At 45.2% G+C, this 20,806-nt stretch overlaps 1 protein-coding gene across 1 annotated transcript; it reads left to right on the plus strand.

Moving 5' to 3' along the window:
- Window positions 1–4,804: 4,804 nt before the first annotated feature.
- Window positions 4,805–15,814, plus strand: LOC129024394 (protein SSX1). The gene is made up of 7 exons (XM_054471405.2): window positions 4,805–5,060; window positions 6,880–6,968; window positions 7,401–7,515; window positions 8,190–8,285; window positions 10,127–10,176; window positions 12,143–12,278; window positions 14,653–15,814. The coding sequence occupies exons 2-7, from the start codon at window positions 6,900–6,902 to the stop codon at window positions 14,751–14,753; spliced, it is 567 nt and encodes a 188-aa protein (XP_054327380.1). The 5' UTR covers window positions 4,805–5,060; window positions 6,880–6,899; the 3' UTR covers window positions 14,754–15,814.
- Window positions 15,815–20,806: the final 4,992 nt, after the last annotated feature.

Genomic DNA, 20,806 nt, shown 5'->3' on the forward strand with positions numbered 1-20,806 from the left:
AGTAACAAAGAGTTATATAGAAAAACTATCAGATAGGCCTGGTGCGGTGGCTCACGCCTGTAATCCCAGTACTTTGGAAGGCCGAGGTGGGACGATCACCTGAGGTCAGGAGTTTGAGACCAGCCTGGCCAACATGGCGAAACCCCATCTCTACTAAAAATACAAAATTAGCTGTGCATAGTGGTGCACGCCTGTAAGCCCAGCTACTCAGGAGGTTGGGGCAGGAGAATCACTTGAACCTGGGAGGCAGAGGTTGCAGTGAGGTGAGACCACACCATTGCACTTCAGCCTGGGCAACAATAGTGAAACTGTCTTAACAACAACAACAACAACAAAAGGCCGGGCATGGTGGCTCACGCATGTAATTCCAGCACCTTGGGAGGCTGAAGCAGGCCGCTCACCTGAGGTCAGGAGTTCGAGACCAGCCTGGCCAACATGGTGAAACCCCGTCTCTGCTAAAAAGACAAAAATTAGCCGGGCGTGGTGGTGGGCACCTGTAATCCCAGCTACTTGGGAGGCTGAGGCACAAGAATCACTTGAACCTGGGAGGTGGAGGTTGCAGTGAGCAACCTTGCTTACTACAGTGGGTGGATCGCACCACTGCACTCCAGCCTGGGCGACAGAGGAAGACTCCATCTCAGAAAACGAAAACAAAAACCTAATAAATGCAGTTAGGAAACTACCTTAAAGCACAAAATCCCCGTTTTTTTAGACTGATTGTTTAAAAGATAAAGAAAAACGATCAACATCTTAAGAAAACCTATTTCAAAACGAGAGGAGTAGACTCGCCCTGCTTCAGTGCACCCCTGACACTAATGGTCAATTTTTAGATAAACTGATAAAAAATTTCTTTTCAATCACAACCAGTCTGATCATATATAAGACTCCCTTCCCTAGGCTCATCCTTCATAAACCCTCAGCAACTTGCCTAGAGATTCAACCATTTTTTTATCCCCAGTCTTAATCCCATAATTTTTCATTTTTCTATTGGACTCCAATTCAAGTTCTAGTAAAATGTTAGAGGAAAGGGATAAACTGAGGAAAGGACTGTTAAGCAAAAAGGATCCAGGGAAATTCTCAGCCTATCAAGACTGCAAAAGACACTAAAATTAGGAGAGGCACTGTCAGGAAGGTATGCTCTAGAGAGAAAGTCAAGAATGTGGCCGTGTTTGCTAGTGCTGAAGAGATTAGGCACGTGACTCAAGGAGCTCTTCTTCCACTATGCTCAGCCATAGCTGGTAATAGAAATGATATTATCTGGGAAAGATACAAAAGGACCTGCTGGTCTAAAGGTGTGAATCACTATGACATACATTCTGAGAGGAGGGCTATGGGACCAGAGGGGAGAGCTTCAAGCTACAGAGGATTATTCTGAGTCCTTGAAACCAAATGGAATTTGTCCTGATAGATTTCAAAATGGTTGGAAGTGGCAACTCCTTCCTTCCATTTTCTCTCATTTGAAATGGAAATATCTGTAACTATTATCCTACACCTGTCCCGCCACTGTATTTTTGGAACAGATAACTTGTTTTCCAGTGTCACAAGTTCACAGCAGGAGAATTTTGCCCCAGGATGTTTCATAACCAGAGTCTCACCCTTATCTGTTTTAGATGAGGAGATTTGGTACTTTTGAGCGATCTTATATGGATAAGATGTTGGACTTCAGCTAATGTTGCACAGTTTGAGACATTTGAGGATTTGGGGATGGGGCGCATGTATTTTGCATGTGGGAGAGATGTGAATCCTTGGGGGCCAGAGGGCAGGCTGTGGTAGACTGAACAACGCCCCTCCAAAATATAGCGACACAGTAACCCCTGGAACCTGTGAGTGTTAGCTTACAACGAAAAAAGTGATTATGTTGGCCAGGTATGGTGGCTCACACCTATAATCCCAGCACTTTGGGAGGCCGAGGCGGGTGGGTCACGAGGTCAGGAGTTCAAGACCAGCCTGGCCAAGATGGTGAAACCCCGTCTCTACTAAAAAAAATATAAAAATTAGCTGGGTATGGTGGCCGGCACCTGTAATCCCAGCTACTCAGGAGCCTGAGGCACAGAATTGCTTGAATCCGGGAGGCAGAGGTTGCAGTGAGCCGAGATCACGCCACTGCACTCTAGCCCGGGCCACAGAGTGAGACTCCGTCTCAAAAAAAAAAAAAAGTAATTATGTTAAAGCTCTTGAGATGGGGAGATTCTCCTGGATTATCTGGGTGGGCCCTAAATGTAATAATGAGTGTCCTTATCAGATTAAGGCAGGGAGATCTGACACAGACAGAAGAGAAGAAGGTAGTACGCCTGCCATGGTTTGAACGTCCCCACCAAAACTTGTGTTGAAATTTAATTGCCATTGTAACAATATTAAGAGGTGGGGCTGTTAGGAAGTGATTAATGCCACTATCATAAGAGCGGATTAGTTATCACGAGACTGGGTTTGTTATAAAAGAGAGCTTAGCTACATTTTCTCTGTCTGTCTCCTGCACTTGCTTTTGCCTTTCATCGTTCCACCGTGGCACAACCCTCACCAGATGCCAGCGCCATGTTCTTGAGCTCCTAGCCTCTAGAACTGTATACCAAATAAACTTCTATCCTTTATAAATTACCCAGTTTGTGGTATTCAATTACAGTAACAGAAAACAAACGAAGGCAATGACCATGGAGACAGAGATTAGGGTGATGCAGCCATGTATTAGTCTGTTCTCACACTGCTATAAAGAACTGCCTGAGACTGGGTAATTTATAAAAGAAAGAGATTTAACTGACTCACAGTTCTGCATGGCTGGGGAGGCCTCAGGAAACAATCATGGCCAAAGGCGAAGAGGAAGCAAAGACTTTCTTCACATGGTAGCAGGAGACAGAAGTGCAATCAGGGGAAATGCCAGACGCTTATAAAACCATCAGACCTCATGAGAACTCACTGTCACAAAAACGGCATGGGGAAAACCACCCCCATGGGGATTTGTAATCTGTGGGGATTACAATTCGAGATGAGATTTGGGTAGGGACACAGAGCCAACCCATGTCAAGCCACAAGCCAAGAAATGCTGGCAATCACGGGAAGCTGGAAGAGCCAAGGAACAGATTCTCTCCTACAGCCTCTGGAGGACTACAGCCCTGCTGACAACTTGATTTCAACTCAGTGAAACTGATTTCAGATTTCTGGGCTCCAGAATTGTGAGAGAATAAATTGATGTTGTTTATGCCACAAAGTTTGTGGTAATTTGTTACAGCAGCCAGAGGGAATTTGGGGTGATTGTAAGGAGTTATGTAAATTATGTTAAAGAACCTTTGCAGTTGTAAGATGCATTCATTCATTCAACAAATAGTCGAGGCAATATAGAAGAGTAATTAAAAGCGCAGACTTTGAGGCCGGGCGTGGAGTGGTTCACTCCTGTAATCCCAGTGTTTTGGGAAGCCAAGGCAGGAGGATTGCTTGAGGCCAGCAGTTCCTTCCAGATCAGCGGGGACAACATAGCAAGGCCCCATCTCTAAAAAAAAATATTTTAATTAAAAATAAATAAATACGTAAATAAAAGCACAGACTTTGGACTCAATTCTATCTTGGGGGTGAATCCCAGCTCTGTCACCCACTGACTATGTGACCTCGAGCAGACTGCTTAATTCTCTTGAGCCTCAGTCTCAACATCTGCACACTGGGGATGATAATAGTATTTAACTCAAGAGAAGGTTGTGAAAATTAATGGGAAGATGCACATAAAAGGCTTTGTGCTGGACTCAAGGGCCATTGCCCTGTCCCTACCCTAAGAGAGCTTGCTGTCATCCTGGGAGGATCTTAGAGAGATCAGGGCTGTAGATGGAAAGCCCAGAGAGGAACGGGGACTTGCTGGAGGTACTAGGGATGGGGGTAGGGGAAACTTCTTAGACAAATTGACTTATGAGAGCCCTGATGAACACAGTGGGCCCTAATTACATACTCTTTTTAATACTATTATAAATATTATTAATATCAATGGGTAAAATATATTTCTGCTTCTTTGGTCTTTTAGAAAAAAACATATGTGGAAGGGTAGAAGTTTTTTTTGTTGTTGTTTAAATTTCTTTTTAAAAAATTTTTTATAGAGATGGGGGTCTCGCTATGTATCCCAGATTGTTCTGGAACTCCTGGCCTCAAGTGATCCTTCCACCTCCTGCCTCAGCCTCTCAAAGTGTTAGGATTACAAGCATGAGCCACTGGGACTGGCTCATTGAAATTTTTCTTTCTTTCTCTTTCTCTCTCTCTCTCTTTTTAAAGACAAGATCTCGCTCTGTGGCCCAGGTAGGCAGGAGTAGCCGGATCATGGCTCACTGCAACCTCGTACTCCTGGGCTCAAGCGATCCTCCTACCTCAGTCTCCTGAGTAACGGACTACAGGCACACCACCCCACATCGCTAATTTTAGTTATTATTTTTTTTTTTTGTAGAGAAAAGAGACAGAGTATTGCTCTGTTGCCCAGGCTGGGGTGCAGTGGCATGATCATGGCTCACTGCAACCTCTGCCTCCCAGGTTCAAGCGATCCTCCAGCTGTGGCCTCCCAAAGTGCTGGGATTACAACCGTGAGCCACCGCGCCGGCCCAAATTTCTTAAGTCACCAGAGTTCCTAGGAAAAATCCCATACCTGAAAAAGATAGAAACTGACAGGAAGGATTTGAGATGCTGACCTGCTTCATATACACTCCTTATTAAAACTGGATAACAATGCACCACCGGGGAGGTGAGGAGGGATAGGAAAAATGAAAAGAGAAAATCAGCGCATGCGTACTCTGAACTTGGAGTAGCCAATCCCAGGGGATGCTTTAGGCGGGAAAGTCAGAGTTTCTGCCTCCATTTTTAGAAGGTTCTGTCCCTGGAGCCTGGACTGATAGACCCCACATCAGCTTGGCTTATCCCGCCTACTGTTCTGACTTCTGATTGGCCAGATGGAGTTCACTAACTGCCCTGATTGGTCCATCATCCTGGCGCAGTGACATTGCAGAATATTTTCTTCTCCTCCAGCCACACTTTGTCACCAACTGCTGCCAACTCGCCACCACTGCTGCCGACCTCGCCACCACTGCTTTGTCTCTGAAGTAGGTTCTCTTTAAGGGACACCCTAGATGGGCTAATCGGGGCAGATAGAAAAGGAGGAAGCCTCTGTAGGGCCATCAAGTGCTTGGGGTTCCGAAAATCTTGAGGACTGAAAGACAACTAATACCTTTCAGGACGATCATCATGGAGGATCCTCCCACCTAGGCCTCAGGTCTACAGGCCTGTATCATCCCGCCCCTGGTATTTTTTTTTGTTTATTTTAATAGAGACGGGGATTCGTTATGTTGACCAGGCTGGCCTCAACTGTCTGGGCTCAAGCAATCCTCCCACCTCAGCCTTGGGACTACAGGCACGCACCACCCCACCCTCACTAATTTTTTTTATTTTTTATTTTTTTAGTACAGACGGTTTCGCTATGTTGGCCAGGCTGGCCTCTGCTGCCTGGGTTTAAGCAATCCTTCCGCCTCGGCCCCGGGACTACAGAAGTGCACCATCCTGCCCGTGCTTTTTTTTTTTTTTTTTTTTTTTAAGTAGAAACCGGGTTTCACTATGTTGGCCAGGCTGGCCTCAACCTCCTGGGCTCAAGCGATCCTCGCACCTTGGCCTCAGGACTACAGATGTGTGCCATTCCGCCCCTGCTAGTTTTGTTGTTGTTGTTCTTTTTAGTAGAGACAAGGTTTCCTTATGTTGGCCGAACTGTGCTTGACCTCCTAGGCTCAAGTGATCCTCCCACCTCGGCCTCAGAACTACAGGCAAGAACCACCTCGCTGATGTTATTATTTTTGTTGTTATTATTAGTAGTAGAAATGGGGTTTTGTTATGTTGGCCAGGCTGGCCTCGACCTCCTAGGCTCAAGAGATCCTCTTGCCTCGGCCTCGGGACTACAGGCGAGCACCACTCCACCCCCACTAATACTTTTTATTTTATTTTATTTTTTTTAGCAGAGGGTTTTTCTAGGTTGGCTAGGCTGGTATCGACCTCGTGGGCTCAAGCGATCTGCCCCCCTTGGCCAAAGTGCTGAGATGTTACAGGGCTGCACCACTGCCCCCAGCTAATTTTGTGTGTGTGTGTGTGTGTGTGTGTGTGTGTGTTTTGTTTTGTTTTGTTTTGTTTTGTTTTGCGGAGATGAGGGGTTTGTTATGTTTCCCAGGCTGGTCTCAACCTCCTGGGCTCAAGAGATCTGCACGCCTCGGCCTCCCAAAATGCTGGCATTACAGGCATGAGCCACTGCGCCTGGCCAATTGCTGCAAATTTAAACACCCCACATTTTCTCTAAGTGATGGCAGGCTCTTGTAGTCTCAGAGATTCTAGCTCTCTTCCTTCTAATAATTTACAAATAACCCAGTAATAGCTTCTAAATCTGCTCATATTAGTGAAGGTCATTTCTCTTCAACAGAACAGAACCCCCCCATCCCTCTGCCTGATCAGATCCATCACCAGAGAGACCACGTTATGTCTGGGACTCCCTTCCCTCCCTTTATTTATTGAGTGGGGGTGTCAGAACACCCCCACTCAATAAAATTACACAGTCACATCCCTGCCTCCCCAGCAAGGGTATGCACATCTTTAAGGGTAAGCCTAGCCCCAGGGAAACTACTAACAACATTAGCCAACCCCCTCCCAAAGACTCAAGGCTACTAGGAAACCTGTCATCCCCAAGCAATACTTCTCCCGGAGACTCCAGGCTCCCTGTTTTCATCTGACTTCTCTCCATGTCCTTACCCACGGACAGATAAGCCCCGAATGGAGAAATGCAACACCTAATTCCAGGTGACTGAGTGTGGCCAGCCTTCACTGATTTTTCCCTCCATAGGACCAAGGGTCCTGTGGCTAGAAAGTCTCAGGCTGTTTCTCTTGCAGGTCAGACTGCTCCTGGTGCCATGAACGGAGACGACGCATTTGCCAAGAGACCCAGGGATGATGCTAAAACATCAGAGAAGAGAAGCAAGGTAAGGTGACCTGGAGGGGGCATAGCAGTGGTCCAGGGGACAGAGTAGGGTGACCAGGTTTCTGAGGAGGGGAGGACAGAGGTACTGGGGACAAGGAGCAGGGTCTCAGGGGATATCTGGACCCTTGGGAGCCTCCCACCTGAGTTCTGTCATCACCTAGCATCCCTGGAGACAAGTCTGTGACCGTGCACTACATTTGGTGACTCTCAGTGCATTCTGGAAGGTGGGAAGAGAGCCAGCCAGCAGCATTAAAGCCCTACTGTGTGGCAGGGGAGAAGCTAGGGAAGGTCCCCATGTTCTGTCAGTTAGCCATGGCATCAACCAGGACGGATTATCATCCTCACTTCCCAGATCCAGCACACAGGAAGTGGCTCCAGCTGAATGGCAGACATACCTAGCTGAGTCACTGCCAAAATTTATTTTTTTTTTCAGGCCTTCGATGATATTGCCACATACTTCTCTAAGAAAGAGTGGGAAAAGATGAAATACTCGGAGAAAATCAACTATGTGTATATGAAGAGAAACTATGAGACCATGACTAAACTAGGTAACAGAAAGTTCTAGGTACAGACAAGTCTGGGGACACATGAGCATCCCTTTTCCTGCTTTGGCTACTTCTTAGGCTGCAGAAAGTACCCCACATTTTCCTTTTGTGCAGGGAAAAATCGCAAGACAGCTTCTGGGTGTTCTGCTCTTCTCTATCCTGTCAGAGCAGAGGGCAGGGACTGGCCGTAGTGGAGCTTGTACCTGGACCCTGCACTTTTCTCTCCCTTCGGCGTCTGTTCTGATGAGCCCAACTGTCTCTGTGGCATTGCAGCACACCTCCCACCCTACCTTCCTCCTCTCGGCTTGTCTCTTTCTCTCTCTCTCCCTTTTTTTTTTTTTTTTTTTTTTTGAGTCAGAGTCTCACTCTGTCACCTAGGCTAGAGTGTAGCAGTGCAATCATAGCTCAATGCAGCCTCGAACTCCTGGGCTCAAGCAATCCTTCTGCCCAGCCTATGGAGTAGCTGAGGCTATGGGCACATGCCACCATGCCCAACTAATTTTATTTTATATTTTGTAGATATGGAGGTCTCTCTATGTTACACAGGCTCATCTTGAAATCCTGGCCTCAAACAATCCTCCCGCCTCAGCCTCCCAAAGTGCTGGTACGACAGACATGAGCCACTGTGCCAGGCCTAAGTTTGTCCCTTAAGGAATAAACATTTTGCTTCTTTCTAGGTTTCAACGTCACCCTCCCACCTTTCATGCATAATAAACAGGCCACAGACTTCCAGGGGAATGATTTTGATAATGACCATAACCGCAGGATTCAGGGTGAGTAGATGGGAAGTGGCTGGAAAGGTCTCCTGAAGCCCAGTTGCTTTTCAGCTCAGCTACCTGGGAAAGATCCTCTGGCATTTGTTCCCTCATACACATCAGGGTTGAGTGAAAAAAAAATTGCATACAGAAAGTTAACTACAGAGGCCATTCATAAAATTCTAAAACATGCAAAACAGTAATATGTATTTTCGTGGATAATAAGTAAATGCTAAATGCATAAAAACATAAATGCGAATAAAAAGGCATCAAATTGAGAAGACTGGCTGTAAATGGAGAAGGAGCGGGGGCAGGGATTGGTGAGTGCTGCACAGCTTCAGTCATGACTTGCTGATAGTGTGTTTTGTTTTGTTTTGTTTTTGTTTTTGTTTTGAACTGGAGATTTGCTCTTGTCGCCCAGGCTGGAGTGCGATGGCACAGTCTCAGCCCACTACAACCTCTGCCTCCCGGGTTCAAGCGATTCTCCTGCTTCAGCCTCCTGAGTAGATGGGATTACAGGCGTCTGCCACCATGCCCACCTAATTTTTGTATTTTTAGTAGAGACGGGGTTTCACCAGGTTGTCCAGGCTGTTCTCAAACTCCTGACCTCAGGTGTTCCACCCACCTCAGCCTCCAAAGTGCTGGGATTACAGGTGTGAGCTACTGCACCCAGGCCGTTGCTAGTGTTTCTAACATTCTGAATAAATAAATCAGATCTAACATAGTCATGGGGTAATGTTGAGATGCGACTGAGCTCAATATTATTCCCCGTACTTTTCTGTGTGTTTGAAACATTTCTTTTTTAAAGGACATGTTGTTCTTCCTAAACACTGTTAATCAATCAAAGGACAGTTAAGACAATTTTAAAAGTGAAAAATAAAAAGAAAATATTAAAAGTGTAGATCCGCCAAAAACTTCCAGAGATTGTTTCATTAACAGCATGTAGATATTGGATAAATATCTCAAGAGAGAGGGTGATGAACACATTATGTAATAAAGATCGCTGTTTCTCCATACTTTATTAAAACCAAATAGTCTTCTGATTCCCAAACAACCCCAATTCTCTGTGATGAGCTTGGAAGTGAGTTTGAAAGAGTGATCCCTCATCCAACACACAGAGAGCTTTCCCAATTGTCAGTGAGCGGAGATAACGTAGGATGAAAAGAAGACAGGTTCTTGGGTAGAGATCTTTGTGCATTTCAGGAATATAAAGGGGACGTATGTGTTTACTTGCTCTTCTGCTCTGACAATACAATCATAAGACAAGGTCAGAGTGTCTAAACTGTCTTCAATATACCCATTACTCGCCAACTAAACAGGCCAGAATCAATCATCTCCCACAATCACTATAAGAGATCTGAAAATCCAGTGCTTGAGTATCTGCCAAGTTTTGACATTAAAGGAGTGTCTTTATACTGAAAATATTTCAGAGCCACTGGACTAAATCATCCATGGTTCATCACACATTTAACAGCTTAATTCACATACCATAAGATTCACCCATTTGAAGTGTACAGTGATTTTTAGTTGTTGCACATCTTGAGTGGATACAGTTCAGATTCCCAACCAATCAACTTAATTATTTGGGAAAAAGTAAAAGATATGTAATGGAATAAGATGAGACTGTGATGGGATTTAACCCCCATTTGAGAAACCATGAGGTGGAAAATTCTGAATTGGTGCCACAGGTAAATGAACCAACCATGACTAAACATAATTCAGAAGCAAATCTCAAATAACTCCTCAAAAATGAGTGGACTCATAACCCTCTGCTGCAGAATGCCCTGATGCTACAGAAGTCTCTCTAGAGTTTGGAAATCTTTACCAACAAAGAAAAATTCTGATGTATTCTCTTTCAGTTGAACATCTTCAGGTGACTTTTGGCAGGCTCCAGAGAACCATCCCGAAGGTGAGTACCTCTCAAATCTAAAGGACCAGAAAACCTTTTTCCCTTCATGGATGTGAACACTGATAAGACAGGGAGAATATCAAAAAGGCCCTCATTGCCTCTTTCTCCCCATATCTATCACAACAACTTATGTAGCACCGACGGCTTGATAACACTAACAGTTGTGATCCTTAATACTTCTTTTGTTTTCATAGTGATGCCAGATACTATTTTAAGCAGTTCACATGGATTAATTAATTTAATCCATAAGAAGACCTCTATGATGTTGTTTCTGTTATTACCTCCAAATAGTAATGAGTCACACACTTCGGTTGCCAAGAAGAACTTGGCACAAATCTTCTAAGTTATCGGAGCTCCAGATTCCTAGTCCATGAAATGGAAGTAAAGAATCATAGTTCATGTTATAGACCATAATTATCAGCAAAATAATAATAAAATGAGGCTTTGGTGGTACAGAGATGTTAAAGAATTTTCCTGGGGCGCAGTGGCAGTGGTAGTCTAATCCAGAGCTCCAAGCCATTTAAAGCTCATTCACGTTTGCATTTGTTTATGAAGTTCAGATGTTGCTCACTAGGGCTTCACCCCATAGGGCCTACTGGTGCTTCCATTGAGACACCCACTCTTGCAACAGGAAGGACCAGCTGGCCTCTCTTCTATTGCCGGGGCCACTCCCATGGCTTAGGAATCGCTTTGACTGTTGGCCCCTCCTTGAGCTCCTTGAGGGCTTTGTCTGCACCTGGGGCACCCGAGAAGCCCCATTCCCAGCCCTGGGGATCCCTCAGAGGCCCCTGAATAAATGATTCCGGAAGTGCAGATTCAGCTCTGGTTTAGAAGGTAAAGGGATCTGGGAGTTGGGTTGCCAGTATGGAGAACGAATTAAAAGAAGGATCCAGAAAGGTATTCAATGTTATTATTATTACATTTGAACAATGTTCACAAGCTCAGAGAGGATTTTCCCTTAGTCTATTTTACATGTATTATTCACTATTTCATAAGTGAGGAAGCTGAGTAAAAAGTAGCTTAAGGGCCGGGCGCGGTGACTCACGACTGTAATCCCAGCAATTTAGGATGTCGAGGCGGGCAGATTATGAGGTCAAGAGATCGAGACCGTCCTGGCCAACATGGTGAAACCTCGTCTCTACTAAAAATACAAAACTTAGCAGGGCGTGGTAGCGCCTGCCTGTAGTCCCAGCTACTCGGGAGGCTGAGGCAGGGGAATCGCTTGAACCGGGGAGAAGCAGATTGCAGTGAGCCAAGATCGCACCACTGCACTCTAGCCTGGTGACAGAGCGAGACTTTGTCAAAAAAAAAAAAAAAAAAAAAAAAAAAAGTAGCTTAATATTGTTGGTCAGTGACACATCCCAATGTAACAAGAATTGGTATGGGTACCACCTCACTGAATTCCACATTCAATGTTGGTGCCTCGGTAGGGTAGTATGCCAGATCTGGTACTGCTTTCTTTGCTGCCTAGATTAATTTCAGCAAACCATTTCTTTCCCTCTCCCTTCCCTGTATTCATCTCCCCATACCATCTTGTTCAGCAGTGTTTTGTCCCCTCTCTATGTTTTTACATGTACTCTCCGAGCAGCTGTCTACAAGCTTATATGGGATCCCTTGTATTTTATAGAAGTTCTTCCTTTTGTAGCCCTTGTGAATTCTTAGAATGCTATTTTTCTCCAAATCTTCTGTGTACCACACTCTCGATTACATGGAGATTTCTGCTGTTTGCACGAATGTCAGTCTTAAAAGAGTGTGAAGATAAGCATTCTAGCCCTGGAAACTGCATTCATTTAGGCCATTCCTTTTGCTTCTAATCTCCCAGGTTTCTCTTATTTAGGCAAGTGTAACTCTCCCCGTGTTGTTGAGAACATTGATTAAGGTAATGCATGTGAAGACGCTTTGTAAGCTCTAAAGCACTATAGAAGTGTCACTGATACTGTTTATCTGTAACCTTCACATTATAAAGATCATGCCCAAAAAGCCAGCAGAGGAAGGAAATGATTCGAAGGGAGTGTCAGAAGCCTCTGGCCCACAAAACGATGGGAAACAGCTGCGCCCCCCGGGAAAAGCAAATACTTCTGAGAAGATTAATAAGAGATCTGGTAAGAGGAATCAATTTGGGAACAACCCCTCTGGCTTTTCTGGCTATGTTCAGGTGTGTGGAATGGGTGTGTGGCATGGAAACCAGACAAGCCTGGGTCCAGGCTGGGCTGAGGAGCTCACCCAGCTCCAAATGAGATGTTAGACATGACTTCCAGAGAGGCAGACTGGAGTTGTCATCCCTATAAAAAACCACGTGACTTGGGGCAAGTCTTCCAAATTTTCTCAGTTCCAGACTCCTGGTACATAAGATGGAAATAAGAATCATAGTTCATAAATTGTTTGGAGGCATTAAATTTAATCTAGAAGGCCTGATGACATGAAAGGTGCTCAAGCGATTCTATCTGTGATAACCTGGGATCATATCTTACTCAGCTCAATGCCTGATACCCAATACAGGTGTACTTCAGAGATATTGCAGGTTCGGTTCCAGACCACTGCAATAAAGTGAGTCACCCACATTGTTTTTCGTTTGTTTCGCAGTGTATAAAAACATTATGTTTACACTATAGTGTACTCTACTAAGTGTGCAATAGCATTATGTCTAAAAATGTACATACCTTAATTTTAAAATAATTCATTGTTAAAAAATGCTAACAATCTTCTGAGCCTTCAATGAGTAACACTCTTCTTGTTGGTGGAGGGTCTTGCCTCGGTGTTGATGGCTGCTGGCTGATCAAGGTGGTGGTTGCTGAAGGGTGGAGTGGCTGTGGCAGTTTCTTAAAAGAACACAACAATGAAATTTGCCACATCGATTAGCTCTCCCTTTCATGAAAGATTTCTCTGTAGTATGTGATGCTATTCGATAGCGTTTAGCCACTTTAGAACTTCTTTCAAAGTTGGAGTGAATCCTCTGTAGCTGTGAAAGTTTTAGATGGCATCTACTTCCAATAAAAGGCTATTTCATCTATATTGAAAATCTGTTGTTTGGTGTAGCCACCTTCATCAGTGATCTTAGCTAGATCTTCTGGATAACTTGCTGCAGCTTCTCCATCAGGGTTTGCTGCTACACCTTGCACTTTTATGTTATGAAGACGACTTCCTTCCTTAGACCTCATGAACCAACCTCTGCTAGCTTCACACGTTTCTTCACCTCTCTCAGCTTTCATGGACTTGAAGAGAGTTCGGGTCTTGCTCTGAATTAGACTTTGGCTTAAGGGAATGTTGTGGCTGGATTCATGTTCTATCCTGATCACTCAAACTTTCTCTATTGCAGCAGTAAGGCTGTTTTGATTTCTTATCCGTGTGTTCACTGGGTATTAGTATTATTATTTCCTTCAAGAACTTTTCCTTTGCATTATATACTATTCTTTTCTTTCAAGAACTTCTCCTTTGCATGCACTGCTTGGCTGTTTGGTGCAAGAGGCCTAGCTTTCATCCTGTCTTGGCTTTCAGCATGCCTTCCTCACTAAGCTTAGCCATTTCTAGATTCTGATTTAATGTGAGAGAATGTGACTCTTCCTTTCATTTGAACAGTTAGCGGCCATTTTAGGATTGTTAATTGTCCTAATTTCAGTATTGCTGTGTCTCAGGGAATAGGTAGGCCCAAGAAAAGGAAAACAGACAGGGAAGAGCTCGTCGGTGGAGCAGTCAGAATACACACAACATTGATCAATTACATTCATTATCTTCTCTGGGTGGAGTTCCTGTTACCCCCAAAACATTTGCACACAACGGGGTGACTATAGTCAATAATAACTTAATCGTACATTTAAAAATAACTAAAAGAGTGTAATTGGATCTTTTGTAATACAAGGATAAATACTTGATGGGATGGATACCCTATTTTCCATGATGTGATTATTATGCATTGCATACGTGTATCAAAATATCTCACGTACCCCATAAGTATGTACACCTACTGTGTATCCACAAAAATAAAACAAATTATTTTAAAAGACTAAAAAACAACAAAAACAATTGCAATAATAACATCAAAGCTCACTAATCACAGATCACCATAACAGATATAATAATAATGGAAAAGTGTAAAATTGGTGAGAATTCCCCCCAAAAAATTACAATATCTGCAAAGCACTATAAAAATGAGGTGCCATAAAACGAGGTATGCCTGTGTGCCCTTAACAAATACATGCTGAATGAAAGGAGGTATCGGTGAATGTTCCCGTAAGTGAAGAGGTTGGGAATCTAAACCTCACAACGGAAGGAGCCAGAAGCTAAAACTTTAATTGGTATTTGTCGTCTATTGGTGTGGGTCTAAGGCCTCAGCCTCTCTAAGCCAGAGAATGTGAAAAACTGGATAAAGAAGGCCCATGGGCACTTGGGAGGGAGGAGGCATCTCCTTTTTTTGAGAAAACAGAGCCTAGCACTCTTCAACGTACCCAACCCTCATCTTCCAACTCTTCTCCATCATAGGACCCAAAAGGGGGAAACATGCCTGGACCCACAGACTGCGTGAGAGAAACCAGCTGGTAATTTATGAAGAGATCAGTGACCCTGAGGAAGATGATGAGTAACTCCGTAAATGAACCTTTGGCTCATACCCCACATCCCTGCAGATGCTCATACCCCACATACCATATTCTGTTATGGTACCGGTATCCCATCTTGTCATTTGTTTCCCAAATCATTCTTTTCTCATAATTTTCTAGTGTACAGCATTGAGGCTGAATGATGAGATTTCCCATGCTCTTTCTACTCCCTACCCTGTATATCCAGGGATCCTCCCTACCCAGGATGCTGTGGGTTCCCAAACCCCAGGTCAGCCCTGATATGTGGCCACACCTTCCTCTAGCCTAGGAATGCATAAACCAGACGAGGAAGTCACTGTGGCATGAGCAGAGGGTTCACTTCGAGGAACCGTGGAAGGCGTGTGCAGGTCCTGAGGTAGGGCAGAATCAGAGTGTGCAGGGTCTGCAGGTCAGGAGGAGTTGAGAGTGAGTTATTGGGCAGTGGGAACTCGCTGTCACTTACTTTCCTTCTCTCTTCTCACCTCGGCCTTGGGGATATGACACATGCCCTTGATGAGAAGCAGAACGTGGTGACTTTTCATGAACATGGGCATGTCTGCGGACCCTCATCATCAGGTGTATAACATGTGAAAGCAAGTGTTCACAACCGTGAAAAGTTGAGCATCATTTTTCTTCATGTGACAAGAGTTCCATGTTAGTGTTTCCGTTGTATTTTCTTACAGTGTGCCATTCTGTTAGATACTATCCTTATCACTGATGAGCAAGACGTATTTAATGCATATTTCGGTTTGTGTACCCATGCACCTACGTCAGAAAACAAGTATTGTCAGGTATTCTCTGCATAGAACAGCACTATCCTCATCTCTCCCCAGATGTGACTACTGAGAGCAGTTCTGAGTGTTTAATTTCAGACTTTTTCCTCTGCATTTACACACTACACCACACACACACACACCAAGTACCAGTATAAGCATCTCCCATCTGCTTTTGCCATTGCCATGCGTCCTGGTCAAGCCCCCCTCACTCTGTTTCCTGTTCAGCATGTACTCCCCTCATCCGATTCCCCTCTATCAGTCACTGACAGTTAATAAACCTTTACAAACGTTCCCCAGTTTTTTGTTCCTCTCGTTATTGTGCACACAGCTCTGTGCACATGTGTGAATATTTCTTTAGAAAGATTCTTAGAAGTGGATTGCTGTGTCAAAGGAGTCATTTATTAAACAAAACCCTGATGAGTGCGTCCTCGTGCTGAGCGCTGTTCTAGGTGCTGGAGAGACATCAGGGAACAAGACGGGGAGATGTTCCTGACCACCATTCTAGAGGAGGATGTTTCCAGTTGTTGGCTTTCTTTGTTTGTTTGTTTGTTTGTTTGTTTGTTTCTTCTGGAGGTGGGGTCTTGCTCTGTCCAGGCTGGAGTGCAGTGGTACGATCATAGCTCAATGCAGCCTTGAACTCCTGGGCTCAAGCGATCCTCCCACCTTCGCCTCCTAAAGTACTAGGATTACAGGCATGAGCCACTGCGCCTGGCCTCGAGTTTTTATTTTGATAGGGACTATACACTTCAGTCCTGGAGCAGGATTCTGCAGCAGGTGGTTGGGCAATTTGGCCTTCGCTCTCTGAACAATTTTCGGGTTCTAGGGCTGGGATGGTCCATTTGGGAGTATGTGGGAGGAGACACAGATGAAATCGTCATCTGGGGAACATGGAGGAATGAGGAAGATGCGTGCACTGTAGACCCTGTGATGGCCAGGGAATAGAAGAGTCCACTTAGCCTCCACGCAGGGGATCAGCGGTGGGAAAGTCCCCTGGACAGAAGCATGAGACTGCCCATCAAGGGTCTCACCAACCAAGGGCCTGGGGGCTGGGGTGGGGACGATGATTTGGGAATGGGACAGTTCTTTCTCACAGGTACCACTGCCCGGTGCAGAGGGGAAAGAGTTGTGGGGAAGGGAAGAGCAGAGGGGAGTCTATTTTAGAATAAAACATTTGTGTGTGAATGGAGACATTAAAGCTCCATTCACAAGCAACGGACTTGAAACACCAGCCCCAGGTGGAGGCAGGATTGGAGCTGTTTTGACTGTCCATAGCCCATCACCTTGGCCTCCTGGTTCTCCCCAGCCTTGGAAGGAGGAAACTACCATCATTATGCCTATATGATAGATGAGAGACAGAGTCCCAGACAGATGGTAGGCATCTTGTCATAGGTCCTGCAGCTGGCAAGTGCAGGAGGAGCTGAGTCTGGAGCTCACTGACTTCAGAAACATTAAGGAGGACAGGTGTGTGTGGTGGAGGGAGGGAGAATTGAACAAGCCCGGGGTTCTGTCCCCAGTCACAAGGTAGAGGGTGTGGGTTCATTTTCCAAGACAAGGAGCCCTTAGAGATGGAGAGTGCAGGGAGGAACAGGCAATCGTGGACGTAGTGGGGACAGTGGGAGACAGAGATGTGCAGCATGGGCAGAAGAGGGACAGGCAAAGAAGCAGGGGATACCCAAGACCACGTGTGGGCTGTCACAGCCACCAGAGGGAGAGGGTGCTAGTAAGGAGGTTGTGGGGCTCCAGGAGCAACAGAGGTTCCCCAGATCTGTGAGCATGCCCTGCCTAGCACTGCAGGAAGAGGTGGCTGCCACCCAGGTCACTGTGGACGTGCCTCTACCTGTGTCTCAGAGGAAACAAATTCTATTTTATCCCACTATAGTTCTGTATTACACAAATGTAACATTCGGCTACTAGATATCGGGTGCCTTATCCTCCATGCAAACAGAGGAGAGGATACCCTAAAAGAGATACTGAAGGATTTGATTTTTCTTTCTCCCTGGGATGATGGGATCCGTAAGTTGGGTCTCCCAGCCCACAAGACAGGTGCCAGGCAGGGTGGCTGGAAGATTGTGAGTCATGACAGGGAACATTTTTCCTTAGGTTCCTTGGGTATATAAAGCTCCCGACTGTCTATCATGGATAGATAAAGAGTGAACATGGTCCCCTCTCCACAAATGTGTTTCTTTCCTTCATTATTACTGTGAAGTGCTGAAGATACACCAAGTCCTGATACATTGCTTTTTTTTTTTTTTTTTTTTTTTTTTTTGAGACAGAGTCTCGCTCTGTTGTCCAGGCTGGAGTGCGGTGGTGAGATGTCGGCTCACTGCAACCTCTGCCTACCAGGTTCAAGCGATTCTCCTGCCTCAGTCTTCAGAGTCGCTGGGAACACAGGCGTGTGCCACCATTCCCAGCTAATTTTTTGTATTTTTAGTAGAAACGGGGTTTCACTGTGTCAGCCAGGTTGATCTTCTGACCTCGTGATCTGATGGCCTCAGCGTCCCAAAGTGCTGGGATTACATGTGTGAGCTATGGCGCCCAGTGATGCATTACTTTTTTGTGTTTGTGGGGTTTTTTTTTTGTTTTGTTTTGTTTTTTTTTTTGAGACAGGATCACACCCTGTCTCCCAGGTTGTAGTGCAGTTCTGCAATTTCAGCTCACTGCAGCTTCGATCTCCCAGGCTCAAGGGATTCTCCCAATTCAGCTTACGAACTACCTGGGACTACAGGCACTTGCCACCACACCCAGCTAATTTTTGTATTTTCTGTAGAGACAGGATCCCACTATATTGCCCAGGCTGGTCTCTGTCTACTGGCTTCAGGCAATCCTCCTGCCTCAGCCTCCCAAAGTGCTAAGATGACAAGTGTGAACCACCTCGCCAGGCCTTCGCTTTCTTTAATGAACAGTTATCAGAGTTTCGTCTTAGAGACAAAAGTGGCTACTGCCAGCCAATCTGAGTGTGGTGTTGGAGGGGAATCTGGCTGATTCAGACGTTTCAAATGAACTTTTCAATTAAACTACCTGATGATTATCCTAAGGCCCTTTCTCGCTCCATGTTTTTTTGATTCTGGGTTTGGAGTTTTTCAGAAGCTTTCCTACAAAGAGCATCTCCTGGGCGGGCACAGTGACTTACGCTGTAATCCCAGCACTTTGGGAGGCCGAGGCAGGCAGATCACTTGAGGTCAGGAGTTCGAGACCAACCTGGCCTACATTGCAAAAACCCTGCCTCTACTAAAAATACAAAAATTAGCCAGCCGTGGTGGTGGGCACCGGTGAATTCCAGTTACTGTGGGGGCTGAGGCACGAGAATCACTTTAACCCAGGAGACACACTGTGCAGTGAGCCGAGATCACGCTACTGTACTCCAGCCTGGGCAACAGAGTAAGTCTCTGTCTCAAAAAACAAACAGCATCTCTCGCCTACAGTCACTTGAGCTGTGGTCTTGTCTCCTCGGGTTTCTCTGTCAGTTTGATCCCATCTACTCTACCTCCCAGGAATGCCTCAATATTTCTGGTGGACCGCTGACACGTTTTCCTATTTTCCTCTGCTGTTAAGGATTGACTCTTGAAAACATTTTCTTCCTAGTTTGATGGAATGTTGAGTGGGGCATGGGATCTAGCTGCCGTCTTGCTCCAATCATCTGTTATTAGATATTTCATGTATTTTTCTCACAATATAAGTGTAATTTTTCTGAATTTGGTTTTCTAAATGGTTATTATTGGCATGTAGAAACCCTATCTATTATTCTTTATAATATTTTGTTACCTGTCTGGGTACAGCTTCCCCTGCATTTCGGCACAAGACTCAATCTATTTTATTCTTCAAAACAAAACTGACAGGCTGGGTGTGGTGGCTCACACCTGTAATCCTAGCACTTAGGGAGGCCAAGGCGTGTGGATCAACTGAGGTCAGGATTTCGAGACCAGCCTGGCCAAGATGGTAAAACCCCATCTCTACTAAAAATACACACACAAAAAAAATTAGCCAGGCATTGGTGGTGCACGCCTGTAGTCCCAGCTACTAGGGCAGCTGAGGTGGGAGGATCATTTGAACTCCGGAGGCAGAGATTGCAGTGAGCCAAGGTGGCACCACTGCACTCCAGCCTCGTGGACAGAAACTCTATCTCTAAATAAAAAGAAAAAGAAAAAAAGAAAATTCACTTCACCGGCAATAGATAGTTTTATAAAAGGATAATTTACGGAAGATTTCATAGGATGGAAAGAAATGAAGTATACATTTTACAGAGCTGAGCAGTTCACTGCAAAAATCACCAGAACTGCCTTTTTCTCCAAAAGTGCTACCCATAAGCTATTCTACTACTGGTTCTTCTAGTCCTTTTCTCTATTCCAAATCCTCAAATTCTCCATTTCCTTATTGGGGTAATTTTCCTCTGCCCAGATCTGGATCCCCCACAACACTTAACACTGTCTGCGAGTGTGTGAATTCCCATTATTTTAGCTCAGGTTCCCAAGGAAACAGGCTTTGGGCCATACAGGACACCTCTAGACAGACTATACTGAGAAGCCATGCTTGGAACAGTGCATGGGGAGAGGAGAGGAGAGGGAATTTACGTACCTGGTTCTCACTCATGGTTTTTTTTTTTAATTGGTCAAAATTTACCCCATAGGCATGAACTCCCCCACACTTCTAGATTGCGTCATCTGCCCCTTTCACAGCTGTCTTGGAAGCCAGACCCCACGCTTTGAAGTATAGTGTTTCATAGAATCCAAAAGTGGTCGTAGAGGCCAGGTGTGGTGGCTCATGCCTGTAATCCCATCACTTTGGGACGCCAAGGCAGGCAGACCATGAGGTCAGGAGTTCGAGTCTAGCCTGGCGAGCATGGTGAAACCCAGTCTCTACTAAAAATACAAAAATTAGCCCGGCATGGTGGCACACACCTGTAATCTCAGCTACTCGGGAGGCTGAGGCAGGAGAATCGCTTGACCCTGGGAAGCAGAGGTTGCAGTGAGCTGAGATCGCACCACGGCACTTCAGCCTGGGTGACAGAGCAAGACTCCATCTGAAAAACAAAACAAACCAAACAAACGAACAATCAAAAAAGTAGTAGCAGAAACCAGAAAGTCCATGTATGTAGCTAATTGGCCTGGTTGTATAGCAGCAGCCAAGGGTGAAAACTAAATACTCCCAGGCAAGTCCTAAGTTCACCAAGGAATTGGAATACTCATCTGTGCTAGTTAATTGCCTTTATCTGAAGGAAAAATAAAACTCATATCTCTACGACAAGCAGGTGCTTACAGCTTGGAGCAAGGCACCTAGGCAAACTCC

This window comes from Pongo pygmaeus, chromosome X (assembly GCF_028885625.2).
Source record: "Pongo pygmaeus isolate AG05252 chromosome X, NHGRI_mPonPyg2-v2.0_pri, whole genome shotgun sequence".
Classification (NCBI taxonomy): Eukaryota; Metazoa; Chordata; class Mammalia; order Primates; family Hominidae; genus Pongo; species Pongo pygmaeus.

Excerpts from the sequence above, each read along its gene's own strand:
- LOC129024394 (XM_054471405.2), top strand. The coding sequence starts at position 6,900 with ATGAACGGAGACGACGCATTTGCCAAGAGACCCAGGGATGATGCTAAA. Across the intron at positions 8,286-10,126 it reads CCATAACCGCAGGATTCAGG|TTGAACATCTTCAGGTGACT; the intron begins GTGAGTAGATGG and ends ATTCTCTTTCAG. Across the intron at positions 12,279-14,652 it reads GAAGATTAATAAGAGATCTG|GACCCAAAAGGGGGAAACAT; the intron begins GTAAGAGGAATC and ends TCTCCATCATAG.